Raw genomic sequence first — 19347 nt, 5'->3', positions numbered from 1 at the left:
TCATGGCGATGATGGGACAGGAAAATTCTAGGAGTGGGAAGGAAGCGGCCATGGCCATAATTAACATACAGCCTTAATCACTATCACCACCATGCCTGGCGTAAAAATGGGAAACCACGGAAAACTATCTTCAGAGCTGCTGACAGTGGGATTCGAACCCACTATCTCCCGAGTACTGGATACTGGCCGCACTTAAGTGACTGCGACTGCAGCTATCGAGCTCGGTTAAAAATACAAATTTACGAATCTCTCTTATCATAGCCGGTACGGTAAAAATGTATAAAACATAAATGATAGGAAATTTAATAATATATAACTTTAGTTATGTAGTATTTATTGATAGGGACAATAATAACAAATAATGGAGAATTAAATTTTAGGCCTTCCCCTTAACTACCATTTCACACAGCGTGAATAAAATGATTTATGGCCTAGATGTAGCAACTTATTTCCCAAATTCATATACCAATTTTCATAAATTTCTCTTCAGCTGTTTCCTCGTGATGAGCATACATACTACTGACAGAAATCACGGAAAATAAAACGTGCATTTCCCCTTGTTACTGTGGTCACGACCGTTACAGAAATATCATTCTTTTGAAATTCTGAGCAATGTACAGACAAAACTTTTATTTTATTTATATCGAGATGAAAAAAATTAGTCGGAATTGCCTCCAAATGGCTCCTAAAATCTCTAGAATAGTCACTAATTGTTATCACTGAAATTCTGTCACTAAATTACTACTAGTACTACTACTAATAATAATTATTATTTATTATTATTTGCTTTATGTCCCACTAACTACTTTTACGGTTCTCGGAGACGCCGAGGTGCCAGAATTTAGTCCCGTATGAATTCTTTTACGTGCCAGTAAATCTAGCGACACGAGGATGTCGTATTTGAGCACCTTCAAATACCACCGGACTGAGCCGGGATCGAACCTGCCAAGTTGGGATCAGAAGGCCAGCGCCTCAACCATCTGAGCCACTCAGCCCGGCAATACTTTTGCTATTTGCTGTACGTCGCACCGACTCAGATAGGTCTTATGGCAACGATGAGATAGGAAAGGCCTAGGAATGGGAAAGAAGCGGCCGTAATCTTAATCAAGGTACAGCCCCAGCATTTGCCTCGTGTGAAAATGGGAAACCACGGAAAACCATCTTCAGGGCTGCTGACAGTGGGATTCGAACCCACTATCTCCTGATTACTGGCCGCACTGAAGCGACTGCAGTTATTGAGTTCGGTACTAAATTACTAAAAACGACTCCATGTTTAGCGACTAGTCTCTAGAATCGACTAGACTGATGTGAACGAACACGAACATAGCACGCGAGAACAAGAGATTGACAATCGATATACGCGTCGATATATACAGGTTTCAATAAACATTGCACATTCGCGCACATTTCTCGCATTAATAAACATCGATATTTCATTTGAAAGTGGTCAATGAGCGAAGGACTTCTGGCCATTGTCTAGGTAACATACTTCTTTGATTAAAGTTTCCAGGTCACAGGTTCAAGTATGCACAATAACCCACGTGACATGGTGGCACAATAATAACGGATATAACAGTGGCGGTTGGTGCACAAAGAGCTTTTGGGCACTGCCCTACTACCTTTTCAAACACACTTTATGTAATCAGAGTGAAATAATATAAAGATATGGACAAATGTAGCAAGTTACACTCATGGTGGTGTGCTATTCAGATATACAAAGTTATCTTTACTTCTCAAAGAGCATTCTGGTGGCAAAAATGAGGTCTATAGTTGATCTATGAGGTCTAAATAAATGTTGTTCCTCCTCAAGTGTAGGTTCAACATATTTTCAAATCCTGCTCTCAAGGATGGATTCATAGATTTTGAGGCCATGTGACAGCAGAGTTATACCTCTGTAGTTGGTACATTTCTTTCCATCACCTTTTTTCAACAATGGGATGATGACTCCTTGCTTCCAGTCATTAGGTATTACATTCTCTTTCCAGATTCTATTTAGTACTCTGTACATCCACTGTTGTCCTACCTCTCCGAGTGCTTTGATCATCTCAACACTTAATTCATCTGATCCAGTTGATGTGTTCTTTTTCAGCTTAGATATTGCTGTTTCTACTTCCAACCATGTCAGACTAGTGGTATTTGTACTGCCAAAATAATAAGGTTCGTCGTCTAATGGAGTGCCATTTTCATAACATTTCAGCAAAGTTTCGAATTGCCTTTGGAACTCCTGTAATATTTTGGTCTTATCCCTAGTCACCTCACCATTAGGAAGTTCTACAGATTGGATAGATTAATTTTGAGTTCTTCTATTCTTAAAAATACTGTATAACAGTTTTTTATTTCCATCCTGCGTTATTTTGGCAGCCCGATCTTCCTTGCATTTCTGCATTTCAGCTACAACCAACTGTTTGACCTGTAATTTTTTCTTTCTGAAAAGTGACAGCTTCTCCTCTATTTCATGTTGACCTCCCCATGTTCATGCTTGATATAAAGGTCTTTTTGCATGGTTTCTGTCATTGATAGCCTTTTCAATCTATAATGTTAACATATGTGGGCGGCAGGAACTAGCATTTGCGGGCCATGATGAGATAGATACATCCAACAACCCAGGTACTTTTCCAAGTTCTTGCAATATCTGATTTTAATAATAATAATAATAATAATAATAATAATAATAATAATAATAATAATAATAACGTTATTTGTTTTACGTCCCACTAATTACTCTTTTACGGTTTTCGGAGACGCCGAGGTGCCGGAATTTAGTCCCGCAGGAGTTCTTTTACGTGCCAGTAAATCTACCAACACGAGGCTGACGTATTTGAGCACCTTCAAATACCACCGGACTGAGCCAGGATCGAACCTGCCAATTTGGGGTCAGAAGGCCAGCGCCTTAACTGTCTGAGCCACTCAGCCCGGCATATCTGATTTTTGCTACGTGATAATTCTGTCTCGGATGCAAATTTCTATTCAGCCAGTGTCATTGGATTATTATTATTATTATTATTATTATTATTATTATTATTTTTTTTTGAGGTGAAAATACTGTGCTGCTGGTCAATGAAAAGTGGACAGATTGGGGAGGGGGAGAAAATGGCAGAACAGCCCTGCTAGAGTAAAATGTCACGAACCGCCACTGTGATGTAGTCGCCACAATTCTGAGTGCAAGCATGCAAGCATTGTGTCGTACAGGTGCCATATGTCATTTTGTGGGATGGAGTTCCAAGCCTATCGCATTTCATCAGTCAAATCAGTTTTCCAATATAAATGGTTTGTTATTGGAAATTACAAATTTTCCAGCTAACTCATCCTTGGTTGCCAGAGTTTCGCTCCAGCATGCCAATTTGGGCTCATCAGTTGGTAACTAGCACACCTGCCAAGATGCAGGCATATATTGGAGGCCACTACACAAGCTACTTGGAGTCACAGGCAGTGCCAACACACCATGAGAGTCTTTGTCCCTTTTACAAAAACTGATTATGAATTTACTCATTCAGGACAAATATTTCAAGTTTCCCTAAGGGAATCAATATCTATATCAGTCAAATCAGCAACGAAATGCTGGTATGGGATGACGCTGGATTTGTCGTCCTACAATGCCCATAATGGGCACAAGGTCTGCATACCTGCCAAGTTTTAAAAACCAAAAATAGGAAGATTTTTTAATGAGTGTATTTCATCACACACAATAATATACAGTATACGTGAAAATAGGTCAGGATAAAAGGCATACATATCTACAGTTAAAATGCGAATTGACCATTAAATTTAAAATCTTAAAGTAAGAAAACTTAAAAATGACTACACGAAAATGTACCTAATCACTCTCATTTATGACACTTGCATACAAATAATATTTGTCATACTGACACACACACACAACAAAATGCATAATACCATATTTTCTCGCTAATTAACGCACTTTTTTGATGAAAGATACAGGCGAAAACATTGGATGCGTAAATTATTCAAGGAATTCAGATCTTTACAAATTATTTACAATTCATTTACATTTAAAAGATACATTAAATATAATATAAACACAACTGGTTCAACTCATTTGCGGTTATCGTCATATAGCGTAAAATTCCGGCATGAGATTTTTTTCTGAAAAGTCAAAATAGGGTACATCAGTTAAGTTAGACACGTGGGCTTGAAGTACCAACACAAGAAAATATTCTTCTTATTAAGAGCTGAAAATACGACCTGAATGACATACCGGCAGAAAAAGAAAACTATCCCACACGAGAAGGGCCGAGCATCGAAGGAGGGACCCTGCTACATTACCCCAAACCGTTTGTATCCAATCTTGTACGAGTGATGTGTCCATCCACCCTTTCTCTTGAATGAGAACGTGGATCACTCGCAGAAATTTTGCTTTAGGCATTGTTTTTCGTTTTAGAACAATATAAGGTGCAAGCTTTCTGCCATGAGCTGTTACAGCGAGCATGTCAGTACCGGTACATCGTTGTTTTTTGCTTCCGATAGCGCGTACGATAACACTGTATGTTCCTTTCTTGTCGACTTTGTGGCATATGGAAACTGATTGGTGTCTGACCTGCGGTTCCGATAAGGGAGATCAAATATTCCTTCACTTCATACTTCTCAATCACAAAGCGATGAAAATGGTTGAAATCATTCGTAATTTTTTGACTTAATGTTGTTGTTCATCGAAGAGAAAGTCCACTTCTCTTCATAAAATTAATCAAGCCTCGGCTAACCTTCAAATCCGAGACACTGATTTCATGTGCCGCGGCTATTTCTCATTCTTTAAAATACAGCATTTCGTGAGAAACGGCTTATCCAACATTGCGTAACAAAATCATATATTTAAGCAGATAATCCTCTACTTGCGGAAACTTGCCGATTTTTCGTCCGCGAAATGCTTTGCGAGACTCGTTAATAATAATGTTATTTGTTTTACGTCCCACTAACTATTTTTTTTTTGTCTTCGGAGACAGCGAGACTTGTTGGCCGCTTGAAGTGCACTCCTGTTACCGCGGTAGCGCATTGGACAATGAATACTTGCTGCTTGCTGCTCTATTCCGGTATGTTTTGATGCAACTGATCACCGCGAGTTTGTATGATGCAGTATTACTCCAATACTGTGGACTGACAAACAATTTTGAGATCACAGAATGTCCAATACCCGAAACACTCGTAAAACTAGTGCAGTGGGATTTCCTGACGGCTAATAACAGCATGTTGCCCTGCGTTTGTAATGCCCACTTCGCGATACGAAGCCTGCTACTTGAGTAGTTGACATCTTTATTTCGAAACGCATCCAATGCTGAGTGATGGATGTTCGAAGTTGTGGGTGCGTCAAATACGCGAACATTTCTTTTTCTCCACTTGGGACCCAAAATTATTGGGATGCGTAAATTATGCAAGGGCGTTAATTCCGCAAGAAAATATGGTAGTTTCCTTTATCAGACGGTAAAATGAACGGAAATTTATAGGTATCTCCGAAAACTTGGAGATAAAGTTTGTCATATTTTTTGGCCATAACGAGAAAGGAAAATACCAGAAGAAACTGTCACCGACACGAACCCCCTTAAAAACATTCAACTCATTAAAATTATGCACTTAAATACGCGAAACTACCACATACAAAACAATTCAATGTGTCCCATACATTATTAACATACCGGTACGATTTTGACAGAGGGGGAAAGCATAGAAACGCAAGAAAAAATGCGTGGCCTGTAACTCCGATGAAACTACGCACAGAAACGATGTTAACAACGTGTGAACAACACAATAACAAACTCATTCTTTCGTCCCGATTAACTGAGTCATTAGCACGCGCTAGCCTCTTGCTTACAGGACGATCGCCGCCCCGAATCCCGAGCTGTATCAAGCGCACACGCTGCCGTGGTGCCGTGGTGAGCGGGAAACACAATACACGAAGGCGATGGAAGAAACACTCACGAAATAAAGTATCAAATAAATACGCTTGAAAATGAAGTTTCGTAAATTACACAAGCACGTATCGTAGGAGAAGAGTATTGGCCATACTAGAGGTTATATTAGTCGAAAATCGGAAGAAGTAAATATAAATCGGAAAATGAGTTAAAAACCAGAAAGTTTCCGGGTAAATCGGAAGGGTTGGCAGGTATGGGTCTGGTGATCTCATAGGCAAAGGCAACTGGTCAAAACACTATAGAGCATATTGCGTGACAGCGGCAGTATTAGGATGAGCGTTATGCTTTTTGAAAATACCCCCTAGAATAGTGCAAATGACTGGAAGCACAACAGGTTCAATCACCAGTCTGCCGTACAAATCCGCTGTCAAGATTCTTGGGATAATGACTAGTGTGTTTCTGATGTCAAAAGAAATCGCTCCCCAGACTACGACTCCTGATGTAGGTTGAATGTGTCAACGCTGCAGACAGCTTGGTTAAATGCACTTGCCTGGCCTCCTCCTTACCAAACTAAGGCCATCACTGGCACCAAGACAAAACCGGTTCTCATCTGAGAACACAACGGATCTCCACTCCGTCCACCAATGAGCTGTAGCTTGACACCACTGAAGTCACAGATGGCAGGGATCCGGATTTAGTGGCATGAACACCACAAGACGCCTGGCTTGGAGCTGACACTCAAGCAATCAGTTTGGTACAGTTTGCTGTGTCAATTAGGTGCCAACTGAAGCTGTAATGGCTGATGCAGATGCAGTATAATCCACTACAGCTACGCGGCGAACATGGCTGCCTTCGCTCTCCGCAGTGGCTCGTATGCGGCCGAACCCCAGTTTTCCTTAGACAGCACCTTCCCATGACTACTGCTGCCGACACCGATGCACTGTGGATACACCCCCGCCAAGTTTTTCTGCAATATGTCAGAAAGAACTTTCACCTTCGCATAACCTTATTACATGGCCTTCTTCAAAGTAAGCTGCTGATACTGCCTTCTTCGTCTCCTTAAAGGCAGGTTTGACTCACACCTACCTCACAACATCCACACCGGACTATGACTAACGCTCATGAAATGTACAGCGCGTAATTAAAGCAAACTTGCTTTGCAAGGTCGCAGTGGCACTACTAGCACAACTCATCCTCGACTAGCATGCAAATTTGAATAGGAGTCATTTTGAGATGTGCAACGCCTCCTAAAATTAGTTTATCTCGCACAGCCATGCTAAGCTGAACGGCCGTTGAGACTGTGCTAATGCGGCTGGGCTGGCCTGACGTAAATATGGGCAGCTTATGTAGCAAGCATACATCACAGTGAAACGAGAGGGCAAACACACTTTCCAGAGATGCTCGATTGTGACTACAAAGCTCTCTACTCAGTGAAATGCTGGTTGGGGTACAGTTTTTTATTTTTTGATTTCCACTTTGATTTATACTGCGCTCGATATAAGCAGTCAGCAGTTATGTCCCGCAATAAACATCATAGAAACCTTCCCCCACCCTACACGTAATGCTGCAACAATACACCACAAATACTGGCACAGTCAACCTCCAAACTCTCAGAAAACGTATTCCTTAATACCAATTTTATATTCTTGTCGAGCTGAATACCGGACCTGTGAAGATTACAAGATTATTTTGTGCATCTACAGAATGGTGGTGTTAATGAAGCTATGTAATATAGAGAGAGACTTTCAAAAGGTGGTTAAATGAAGAAGTTATATCATGTTCAAGATCATGCTTTCACGTCTCTGCACAGTATTTAAAATACAATTTACCGTTGGTCCTTATAGCTATTGTTGAGAGTGAAGGAGAATTTCCTGTTGTGTATGTTTATCAGGAACTCAAGGGAGACATCATTAGTTAGTCGGAACATAGAAAAAATGATGAACTCTTCTCAGAAGAACTCTTAAGGTTTCACCTTACTTTTTCCTGCCTGCTGGCTCTTCAGAAGTGTGTGCGCGTGCGTTTTGTATTCAGGAATCATTCAAGGCAAATATTTTCGCACTGCAAGATGTGTGGTTAAGGTTATTTTTAATATGTATAACTTTTGCTTTCTCAACGATTCATTTGTTTCTATATTCGTCCCTGTTTTTATCTCCTCGTAAGATGTGTACTGTTTAATGTAACACCTTGTGTAAAAAAACTGGGTTAAATGAAGAAGCTATATCATGTTCAAAATCATACTTTCACGTCTCTGCACAATATTTAATATGCAATTTACCGTTGGTCTTTATAGCTATTGTTGAGAGTGAAGGAGAATTTCCTGTTGTGTATGTTTATCAGGAACTCAAGGGAGACTTCATTAGTTAGTCGGAACATAAAAAAATATGATGAACTCTTCTCAGAAGAACTCTTAAGGTTTCACTTTGCTTTTTCCTGCCTGCTGGCTCTTCAGAAGGCGAATATTTTCGCACTGCAAGATGTGTGGTTAAGGTTATTTTTAATATGTATAACTTTTGCTTTCTCAACGATTCATTTGTTTCTATATTCATCCCTGTTTTTATCTCCTCGTAAGATGTGTATTGTTTAATGTAACGCCTTGTGTAATATAAATGTCTACATGCTAGCCTATTTCCCACATTTTGGCTGAAGACGACGCCAAACAGCGTTGAAACTAGTTCCAAGTGTAAATATATGTTGTAAATAAACTATAACATTTTTGTATTGAAAAGGTGGACCCTTTTAAGTTTCCTCTCTTCCATTCTCAGTTCAATACGGACAAAAATGAAATTCTTAGATTTAAATTTACAAGGATACAGGGTTTAAGCATACAAGCTAAGATTTACAACACCTTGGATGTGTTTAACAGCATTTCCATTTTTAGAAAAAGATATTAATTCAGCAAAACCCAATATATTTACATAACTAAACATGTAGGCTGCTTGATTTCGATGGTGGTGTTGTGTTATATGATTTTCCTTGTTCACTGAATTTCTGAAAATATTGATCATGATGATGACGACGATAATACTACGAAATGAGACAAAATGTAATGACCGAGCTCGATAGCTGCAGTCGCTTATGTGCGGCCAGTATCCAGTATTCGAAAGATAGTGGGTTCGAACACTGTCGGCAGCCCTGAAGATGGTTTTCTGTGGTTTCCCATTATCACACCAGGCAAATGCTGGGGCTGTACCTTAATTGAGGCCACGACTGCTTCTTTCCCAGTCCTAGCCCTTCCCTGTCCCATCGTCGCCATAAGACCTATCTGTGTCGGTGCGACGTAAAGCCAATAGCAAAAAAAAGTGTAATGACAATTTAAAAGTCCAAAACTCAACCACTGACCAGAATTGAAAACGTGATGATGAAGAATGAATGTATGAATATGAATTTAAAATTACCAGTGGATCCAGTTCACAATATTGAAAATTAAAAATAATTCCAAAATTAATCCACTGAGTAGAATTTAAAAAAAAAAGAGATGAACAATGACAATGAACTAAAAACATTCAGTGGATTTGACCTGGAATGTTTCAACTTCCCAGAATATTAAAAAAAAAAAAAATGATACTTGTTCGTGGCGTCGACCTCTATAAATCTTTTGCCACTACTTGCACCATATGATAGGAATCTGTGTGTAATTGTAATTACAGAAGTGTAGTGTGTTGAATGTGAGGAAAGGAACGTTAAGGACAACACAAACACCCAGTCCCCAGACCAGGGATATTAATCATTTACAATTAAAAACCCCTGACCCAGCAAGGAATGGAACCTGAGGCCGCCAGGTGACAGGCGGATGCACTGCCCCCCACACCGCAGGGCCGGACAGAAACTATCTTAAAATAAGTGTATATACTGACCAAGGGGCTGCTCCAAAAGCACAATCCTGAATTGATGATGCTAGTTGTCTAAAGTGGTCCAAAATCCAGGTCAACGGCCCCTCATAATAGTACTTATCGGAAGGAAAGTAAGAACCATGGTATTTCTCATGTAGCAGTACTAAACATAAGTAACGTAGACTTACAGTGTACCACCCATTGTGGTACTACTCACAGGTAATGTCATACGCACAGGTAATGTAGACCTATGGTGTTCCTCACATAATGGTGCCACTCATAGGCAATGCAAACCCATGGTGTTCATCACATAGATGGTACTAATTTCAGGGACTTGTACTTTCCCATGGTGTTCCTCATATAGAGGGTAATAATCACAGGCAACACCCAGACCCGTGGTGTTTCTCACAATGGTAGTTACCACACGCAACGTAAGCACATAGTGTTCCGCCTATAGTGGTACTAATCATGGGTACTGTAAAACCCACACTAATTCACCCTCTGTTATTACTAATCACAAACCTCTTGTGTACCTAACATAGTGGTACTACTCGCAAGTAAAGGCAACCCATGTTGTTCCTCGCGTGTTGATACTAATTACAAGTAGTCTCATGGTTCTAATTCAGTCATCCCTTGGTTGCTCTGTTAGTCGCATCTTACGACAGGCAGGGGTACTGTGGGTGTATTCTTCATCTCCGCCCTCCACCCACAGGGGATTCTGAAAATATTATTTAAAACGTATCAGGCATCCAATCATAATAGCTAGCCTCTAAATGGTGAGGGAGTTTCATCACAAGTGAGGACGTAGATTATTACTACCCAAGATTAAAGTACAATAGTGTAAATGTATCCAACAAATAGATAAACAGAATGCCTTCAAATAAATAACCTAACTGATGATATTCCTGGTGAACATAATTGGATTGTTGGCGAGTTTAACAGATATTTAAACCCAAGCATTAACTCCATATCGTATTAGAAATGTTTCAGAAGCACCTCTTAAAATATAAGTGTAAAAATTGTAATTCATTATGGAGAATACAAAAATATTTCAGGTTGTAGGACTAACACTTTATTGTATCCGGTCAAAATACATAAACTGCACTGAACATAATTAACCTATTTCTTACAATGTAAATTGAAAATGACAAGGATTTCTGCCCTCTCCCTTTTATTATTTTCTGCCTCCATTTCAAACTTGGGATTGTCGCAGTAATTGAGGGTGACTGGGAGAACTTTGCCCAACCTTCACGGTCTGTGATGTAATCACGTCATTGTGGCTGAATAGCATACGCTCATCGCCTGCCTGCCTGCCTGCCTGCCTGCCTGCCTGCCTGCGCTCCTGCTTACAGTGCTGTGCGCCCATGGGACGAAATGCCCAGCGTGAGTACATCACCATTTAGAGGCTAGCTATTATGACTGGATGCCTGATACGTTTTAAATAATATTTTCAGAATCCCCTGTGGGTGGAGGGCGGAGATGAAGAATACACCCACAGTATCCCCTGCCTGTCGTAAGTGTTGGGATTTCATTTTCCACCAGTACAGTGTTATGCCACGGTAGCTCGAACAGGCTTACAGTACACATTGTAGGTCGATGTCCGAGACATGTAGAGTCGCAAACACCCTAAATCCTGATCAGGTTTGGTATTTGTTCGATAGGAGGAATTTGTAGTGTCAGTCAGTTTAACATCATTTGTGAGGTTGCGAGTACAGACAGCATTTTTAGGACTAAGGTAAACATGGCAAGAGTACCCATTTTTGCTACTGGCCAGATATGAATTGTCACAAGGCTGCAAGATGGATGGCAACAAGTGCATGGATGTTGCTGCTTGTGTTGGAGTGATGTCTCCAGAGTTTGGAAAAAGTTTTGGGAAATGGAAACAGTTGTTGATTAGCAATGGACAGGATATCCATTTAAAACCACCCACAGGGAAGATTGGTATTTGTTGATTTTGGCACGTCATACACCACCGCTACTGCTGCCTTCTTTCATGTAGCGGTACTAAACAGGATCCTCGGAGGGCCACCGGATTTAATGTGCCACACCAAATGGTGCAAAATCGGAGGCCAAATTAATTCAAGGAAGCCTGTGCCAAAAGATTATCTTTTATGAGACCACAGGGCAGCAAGAAACAAGAGGCAGCAGGAGGCAAGAACGCATAGCCCATGGCATCAGGAACAGAGGAAGCAGACGCTCTTTTCTGATCAGGTTACCAGGTTACCATGAGCTTGCACCCATACAACAGAAGCATTTGGAGTCTGGAGACGATCCAGCGAGAGATGGAATGAGCCCATAGCAGCAAGGGGTTTTCACCATGTTTTGAGAACATGTTTTTCATTGAGCTCCAGCACACTGATTGGCGAACATTTATGTATCCACTTCTCTGCCCACCTTGATCCCCATCTCAGTCCAATCCTTCCAGAGTCTGTCGATGTACACCTGCAATTCCTATACAGCATAACATGACTGGTCTAGTATACCGATACATGCTCTAAACTGTAGTCACAGGATTTGCTGCCACTGTGGGTGAGGGCTTTACAATAGTGGATTATTACACTCAAGCCCATTGAGCCAGAATGATCAATCAGTCTCCCGAGAGGCACAGCATTTAGTGAATGATGTGGCCGGCATATTCTACAGATCTGAAATGTGTTGAACATGCATGGCATGAACTGATGAAAACTGTTACCTACCATCTTCATCTCCCTCCTACAATTCAGCAACTGCCAGAAACTGTTACAAGGCATGACTCAGAGCTTGAGGTGGCTATACACACAATGAATTTTGTGTTCAAAATATCAAACTACCAACTTTCTGCTTTTGTTGCTTTTCTGTTGTTTTTGCATTAGCTGACCATATTAATTTTCTTTGTATATGCCCTTCACGACGTACAATGTTTGTACATACACATAGCAAAATTAAAAAATGCACAAAACCAGAACATGCAAAACTTTTCTTTAACACTGAAGTTCAAAATAACTTATGGTTTTTACGCGACTGCTGATGTGATCATAGCAGCGAGCCCTACAATTTTATGCGGGATTCGAACCACAGGGATGCACATTTAAGTTTTAAAAATTTAACATGCAATTGGCCAGAATCGAAGTGCAGCCGCCTCTGTGAAAAGCCAGTGCCGATACGACAAAGCTATAATACCCCTATGCACGAAGTTTGAAGAATAAAATGCAAATTGCTTCAGAGTAACAAAAGAAGAATGAAAAGTATTTAAGGCTACACTTCCCAAGCATTCACTTATACAGAAAAATGTACACAATCTAAAAAGAGTTCAAATCTTTCGTAAGCCAATTTAGACTTTCCATATAGTATATTAGTCCCATATACATTGGAAATGAACAACATATTAGGGAGAATTGTAAAATGTAGTTCTTAAAATCAATCAGAAAACGAATCCATAATTGAAAGCTATTAATAACATAAATAAAATCCCTCACTAAAATCTTCATACTCAAAGTATATTGCTTTGCTGAATAAGAGACAACCTCTCATACTGTGGGCGGGGGTGAGAAACAAGCTAATGAAAATAAAAACAATTGAGAAACTGGATGGGAACTACTTACAATGCCATTCTTTTCTGATATAACCCTCTCCTGAAATTTAAAACAATTTACATATAAATACAGAATGCTAGTATTAAGATAAAAATGCATGCCCATTACAAGCAAGGTAGTGGTAAATCAAATTATTTATACACGGGCAATAGTCAGCAACTTCTCTCCCCATGCTGCAATTGGGGATAATTTGAAGAACCAGGCATCAGCCAGACCTATCATGCAATGAGATGAGAGAGTTAATTCACTAGGATAAAGGTTCAGAAACACGCAGGGCACACAAGACTAAAAGAAAACGGTAGGAAAGAAGAAGCATGCAAAGATAATCCACTCCACACAATGTTATCTTCTACTCCAGATCTCGAGAATTTGGGAAGAGCAGAATAAGTAGTGTTCTGCATGAAGAACGCATAGAGAGAAACTTTGATCCTATTGAGTGGGAAGAGTGATAAAAACGGTCTAAGGAAAAGGCATTATCCTCTGCAAAGAAAGAAAGGACAGAAAGACTCTTCTTCCTTACATCACCAAGAAGAATATTGCCACTTCAAGCCCAGAAAGAATCTACGCCCAATTACAAGGCAAAGAAAGTGAGAAAAATATGGAGGTGAAAAAAGAAAAGAAGCGGAAATTGCTAGATGCTCCAAAGAGCCTCAGCATTAAACGTTGAAATCACCCAACAGAATGGAAAAAAGGAGGAAATGTAATACTAATTAATTTCTCAAGAACGTAAAGCAATGCAAAGAATTATCTATGACTGACGATATCATTTCACTCGTCTGAAGATTATGAATTCACTCATCAGATGATTTCATTATTATCGTAATCATCACTGTTGCTGTTATATCATCATCAGTTGCATCCACAGTAATTATCTCACAATCATTTCTCATGTATTACATGTGCGAGAGTGTAAAGGCATATTCCTGCCAAACTTCTAGGGCATGTTAGAAGAGTCCATTGCAATCCATACGAGCATATACAGATGTATTCAAAATTAAAGAACAGCAAAAATACCCAGCCACGAAAATAAGTATTCATTTATGGATCATATCAGCAGGTGTCCAAGAGATTATAAAACTGAAACAAGCTGCTGAAAACTGATGCACTGAAACAAACTTTTCACCTGCCCATCATGTACATTAACTTTTTCAAGTGGAAGAAAATTGTGATGAGAGGCTTAAACTAAGACTAGGCGCTACGTATCTACATAATAACATAACAATGAATTTTCTTCAGAAAAAATGGACTGATGCCAAGTCATCTGCAAAGTACAATTAATTTTAAATAACTTACAATAATCTGTTAACACAAGGCAGCCATACTACGATAATTTTCTCTAATTCTCTGCATCTCCCAAACAGGGAGAATCTTATTTAATCCTCATACATGACTATGTCCTGCCACAAAAATGAAATATTCAAGCAGGATTCACTGAATTATGTAGCAAATCTTTTAAGTTAACATTGGAAATAAAATATAATAAGTCTACAAAAGATGAGCTCTATGTTAAGTTCATGGCATGAAACATGCACATTACTTGAGCACTCACATTTAGATAAATTGAACATAATTTTTGCATCACAAAACAATTATAAAGAATTAATGCATTAATAATAAGAAATGAATGCATAGACAGAAGTGTTCAAGAACCATCCTACATGGAATACTCCAAGAGAAAACCTTTTTGGCTTTCTTGTCTAATAGCAGTACATGCAAGTGACAATGAGAAACCACAGGCACAATATGGGAACAAGGAAGTAGTACTAAAACAATAGCACCAAACCACCTTGAATAAGCTGGTTACTAGTAATTACTCACCTGAGGAATGTAGGAGAATGAAAATTCGTAACAAGTATTCATGAGGCCGACAGTAACTTCTGGCACATTATTAATCATTTTTATATCGTTTCCCTTTATATATTATTATATTTTTCATTTCAGTCTCGGTATGCATAATAATTCTTAAAAATAAGACTCATAAAACATTCCCCAGAATTTTGGCAGGAATGCTGTCATACTCCCTGAATTGTGGATGACTTTTTTTTAATAATGATGTTACTGGATTACTAGTTTGTTAGCAAGTTTCTAGTGAAATGCAACATCATGACTGAAAAGTTAAGAAACAGGCTCAGCTTCCTCACACCTCCAGTAGTAAAGAGGCTGATTTGCACAAGAAAAGTGAACTTCAAGAAGATGTACTTAACCTCAACCATACCCCAAAACGAAAGTACCTGGAATGTCATTTCCATTCGAGGGATCTTCAAATGTACCAAATGGAAGCGGAATACTGTTGAGAGTATTCCATGGAACATGAGGAGAATTAGTTGAAGAAAGATCAGGATCCGAATATTGGATCATCAATACATCCTCGCTCTCTCTGTCTAGAGCAGGCATACGGAATTCATCAGACTCAAAGAATTCTATACCATCTTCCTCATAGCCAGATCCTCCTTCCTCTTCATCTTCCTGGTCAGCTAAGGAAAGAGATAGGTAAAAAATATCTTATTACTGCATGATACAACACATTGGAAAACCTTATGGTTTGAAAACTGATCAAACAATAAAAAAAAAAAAGAAAAAAAATAAATACATGCATTTTCCATAGCAAAGGAAAGCCAGGAGGATTGTATTCACTTCCTGCTCAAATGTGCTACTCCATTAAGAGAATTTCATTAATGAAGGTATATGTTCTATAAGCTGATTCTTAATAAAAGAAGCAGGAAACATGTATTATTAAAAAACAGTAGGGTTAAGTGGAAGTACTGTAAAGAAAGCAACACTAAAAACTACAAACAGTGCAAAATTCTAGCTGCAGACAAGAATTTTAGAAAGATATAATATTCAATTGACAACTATTAAAAAAAAAAGAAAAAATCCTCATGTGGTCTATGTAAGGGTGTATCTTATCTCAAGTGCAGATAAACCAATAAATCAATAATCAGCTATTCTTTGTGAAGTGTAAGAAAGACTATTCCCATACAAGAGAAAAATTTGAACAGAAAAACTAGGGGAAATTAGGGTAAATCGTATACTGGGATCAAGTAACACCTTAGAACTCCCACCTATACATAAATAGAACCAATCAAAATTATTCAAATATAACAATACTTTCACCACATGATAGGAAAAACAAATAATGATGTGATTCAAATAGGCATCATGATAAAAATTACCTTTATAATATTAAAGTCTTTCAGGAAGTAAAATAATGTATAATAAATAATACTGTAGAAACGTGAATACTCTGTGGATAAATTTAATGGACTTCAGTGAAAAAACTTGCATGGATTATTTGAAATAAGGTTGGTACTGCTTTGCCTCAAATAACAGATTTGTCCTTTCTTGGTCTGTGTGGTACCAGTAGCACATTACAAGTGAAGTGTGAACTACACGTTAAGTATGGCTACAAGATCTTGTAATTGCATGTTCACAGCAAAATAAAAGTTTAGGGTTATCAAAAATGGAAAGTATATTGGAAACCACGCAGCAGGAAGAAAGAATGACATCAGAGAATGTTGTACTCGCGACTTACCAACACAGAAAACAAGACTTCCAGAAACAAAATAATTATTGCAGAGCATTTTGCACAACATATTCCTATATAGATAATACCAAATGGCTCATTCATTACAACACACAGGCGAATGCAGCCGATTACAAATATCAGGGTAAGGTAAGCAAATCGGATGAAAACTCCCACTGAATGGGTTGCCTACCTTACTACATGTTAAGATTATGACGAGTTTCTTAAAATAAATTTATATTTTATTAAGTTTTGCAGTGCATCATAATGTAGGATTAACTTCCGTACATAAAGCACAAATTAACCCTACAAGGACGAAGATTTGGTTGTTACACGGAGGACCTGGGGGTGGACTTCTGCGGCCCGTTCTAAAAAAAATATGTAATAAACCTGGATTCTACTGACAAATTATGAAACAGCATTTCTTGAATAATTTTTAAGGAAAACTTCAGTATAAAATATTAAACTGAAATTCAATTCGCCCAGATAATGGTCACAAACACAAATCAATGACTAATATCTTTCTTGTCGGTCAGTGTTAATTCCGGGCTCCTATTTCAAGCAGATTACAGTTTTATTGCTTCTGTCAGCGAGTTACCTGCCACTCTCATTGTCGTCTTCATCATTAACATCCCTTGACCCCAAAATTAAATTCACCAAAGTATCAGTCACAAACGCAAATCAGAAACAAATTTCCTTGTTTGAAGAATCAAAAATATGTTGCTTCACATTGCTGTCCTCTTCCAACATTCTGTTTATTTCATCAACACTAAATTTATTTTGATTCCTCTGGACTTACATCTTATACATCACCTAAGGAACAATATGTAAAACAGACTACTATATCTGTAACATTACAAGCACACACTAACTACTAATCTAAAAATAACCAGTCTTGTTGCTTCAGTAATCTGGTTGTCATTCTTGATTTTATTACCATAGCTGTCAATTGTTGTGCATTATTAGAACCTACTTGGGTAAAGTTGATGTGGTATTTATTAGACAAATTGATCTTTACTTGGACCAAGGGAGGGCCTTGCAGGCCCAAAGGGGTTTTAATTACCATTTATGGTTTGATCACCATTTTAAGGTAAGAAAAAAGTTTTAAAATGATTTAATCTATTATGGTAGTTAACTTATGACTCAAATAACAATATAATTTCTTTACAACCATTGCAAAGTGTAGACTATATCTCATTACAAGAAAAAATTTATTTTGACAGTAGGCCATGGAGCCTTGCTTTGATACCACATTCTATTCATCAATGTTCCACATCTTCAAGAAGGACTACTTTCACGTGAAAATCAAACATAACGTGTCCAATACTCGGAAAACTCGTACCAAAGCAGCTTCAACCAGCACACTAACGTCTGTTTGCAACGGTTATATCAGATAATATTTTAGCCCAATCAACTTAATGTGGTTAACATCGTAACATTCGCCTTTTCTCCTAGTCGATCATTTAATGTCGAAATATAAACAAAATTCACCCTCAAGTTTTCAAACATTTTAGTCTTTTGAAAACTTACATTGACAACTGCCCCAGCAAATATATGCTGACTTTTATAACAAAGAGGATCCACTTCAGTACCAGACAAGTGCCATTTTTAGAAATTTATATTGACATAAATTTTCTTTTAGACAAGATTTTAAATTAGTTTACAATAATTTTAGCATATGTTGTACACGTTATATCCCAACAGCATATTTTATAATCACTATTCTGTAAAGTTAATATCATACGAAATCAAAGATCAATTTTTACGAATTATGAAGTGTCATTGTCCTCTAAACAATGTTTGTTTTAAGATTAAATTAATGTGGCTGATGATGCCCATTAAGAAGGGTGAAACATGTCCCCATAATATTTAGATTTTCTACGTCTAATTGACCACATAACGTGGTACTGATTGTATTGAATAGGTGGAACAATAAAAGCACTTCTTTTGTAAACTGAGTGAGACTGGTACTGGCCTACGACTAACATCTCCTGTGTCTCGAAATCATCTCCAAAGCCTGGAAATGACGCTTTGTGGCACATTCAAGGATACGGCGACTTCGGTCTGTGTCTGGCTTGCTTCCAGGGGTCCGAGTATTCTACCTCGCAAAATGGGGTCCAAATGGTGTCGTACCGTTATGTTGTCACGTTCACCACGAGGCTACACTCTGCACACTATAACAGGGCAAACACAGCTGAGGGAATATGGGGCGCAGGCACCGTCTGTGTTTACCTTGCGGTTATGCCGCTAGTCAAAGCAGGGAACACTCCTTTCCTATACAGAGCGAACACGTAAGGTTGGTAGGTGCATATGTCATGCGATTTGCGGTCTATTTCCTGTTGTCCTGCTTACTCGTAACTTATGCTAAACTTTTGGACAGTAGTGTAAATGATTTGGTACGCAACCTGTATGTCTCCAAAGAAAAGAGTGAACTTTTGGGCTCAAGATTGGGAGAAGACAATCTTTTAGGTCCTGGAATAACCTTCTCCTGGTACAGATATTGCAAAGATGATTTCAAAAAATTTTTTGTTAAGGAAGATGAACTAGTGTACTGTTCTGAT

At 38.6% G+C, this 19347-nt stretch overlaps 1 protein-coding gene across 1 annotated transcript in view; it reads right to left on the bottom strand.

Annotated features, from left to right (window-relative positions):
• HUWE1 (HECT, UBA and WWE domain containing E3 ubiquitin protein ligase 1) overlaps positions 1 to 19347 on the bottom strand; it is a 1366532-nt gene that overhangs the window by 383440 nt on the left and 963745 nt on the right. The window contains exon 38 of the mRNA XM_068226019.1: positions 15495 to 15737. Coding sequence (XP_068082120.1) covers positions 15495 to 15737 — 243 coding nt within the window. The remainder of the gene's footprint in view (positions 1 to 15494; positions 15738 to 19347) is intronic.

Source organism: Anabrus simplex, chromosome 2, assembly GCF_040414725.1.
Source record: "Anabrus simplex isolate iqAnaSimp1 chromosome 2, ASM4041472v1, whole genome shotgun sequence".
NCBI lineage: Eukaryota > Metazoa > Arthropoda > Insecta > Orthoptera > Tettigoniidae > Anabrus > Anabrus simplex.
The sequence above is the reverse complement of the archived record's forward strand: the minus strand, read 5'-3'. Positions and strand labels throughout refer to the sequence as shown.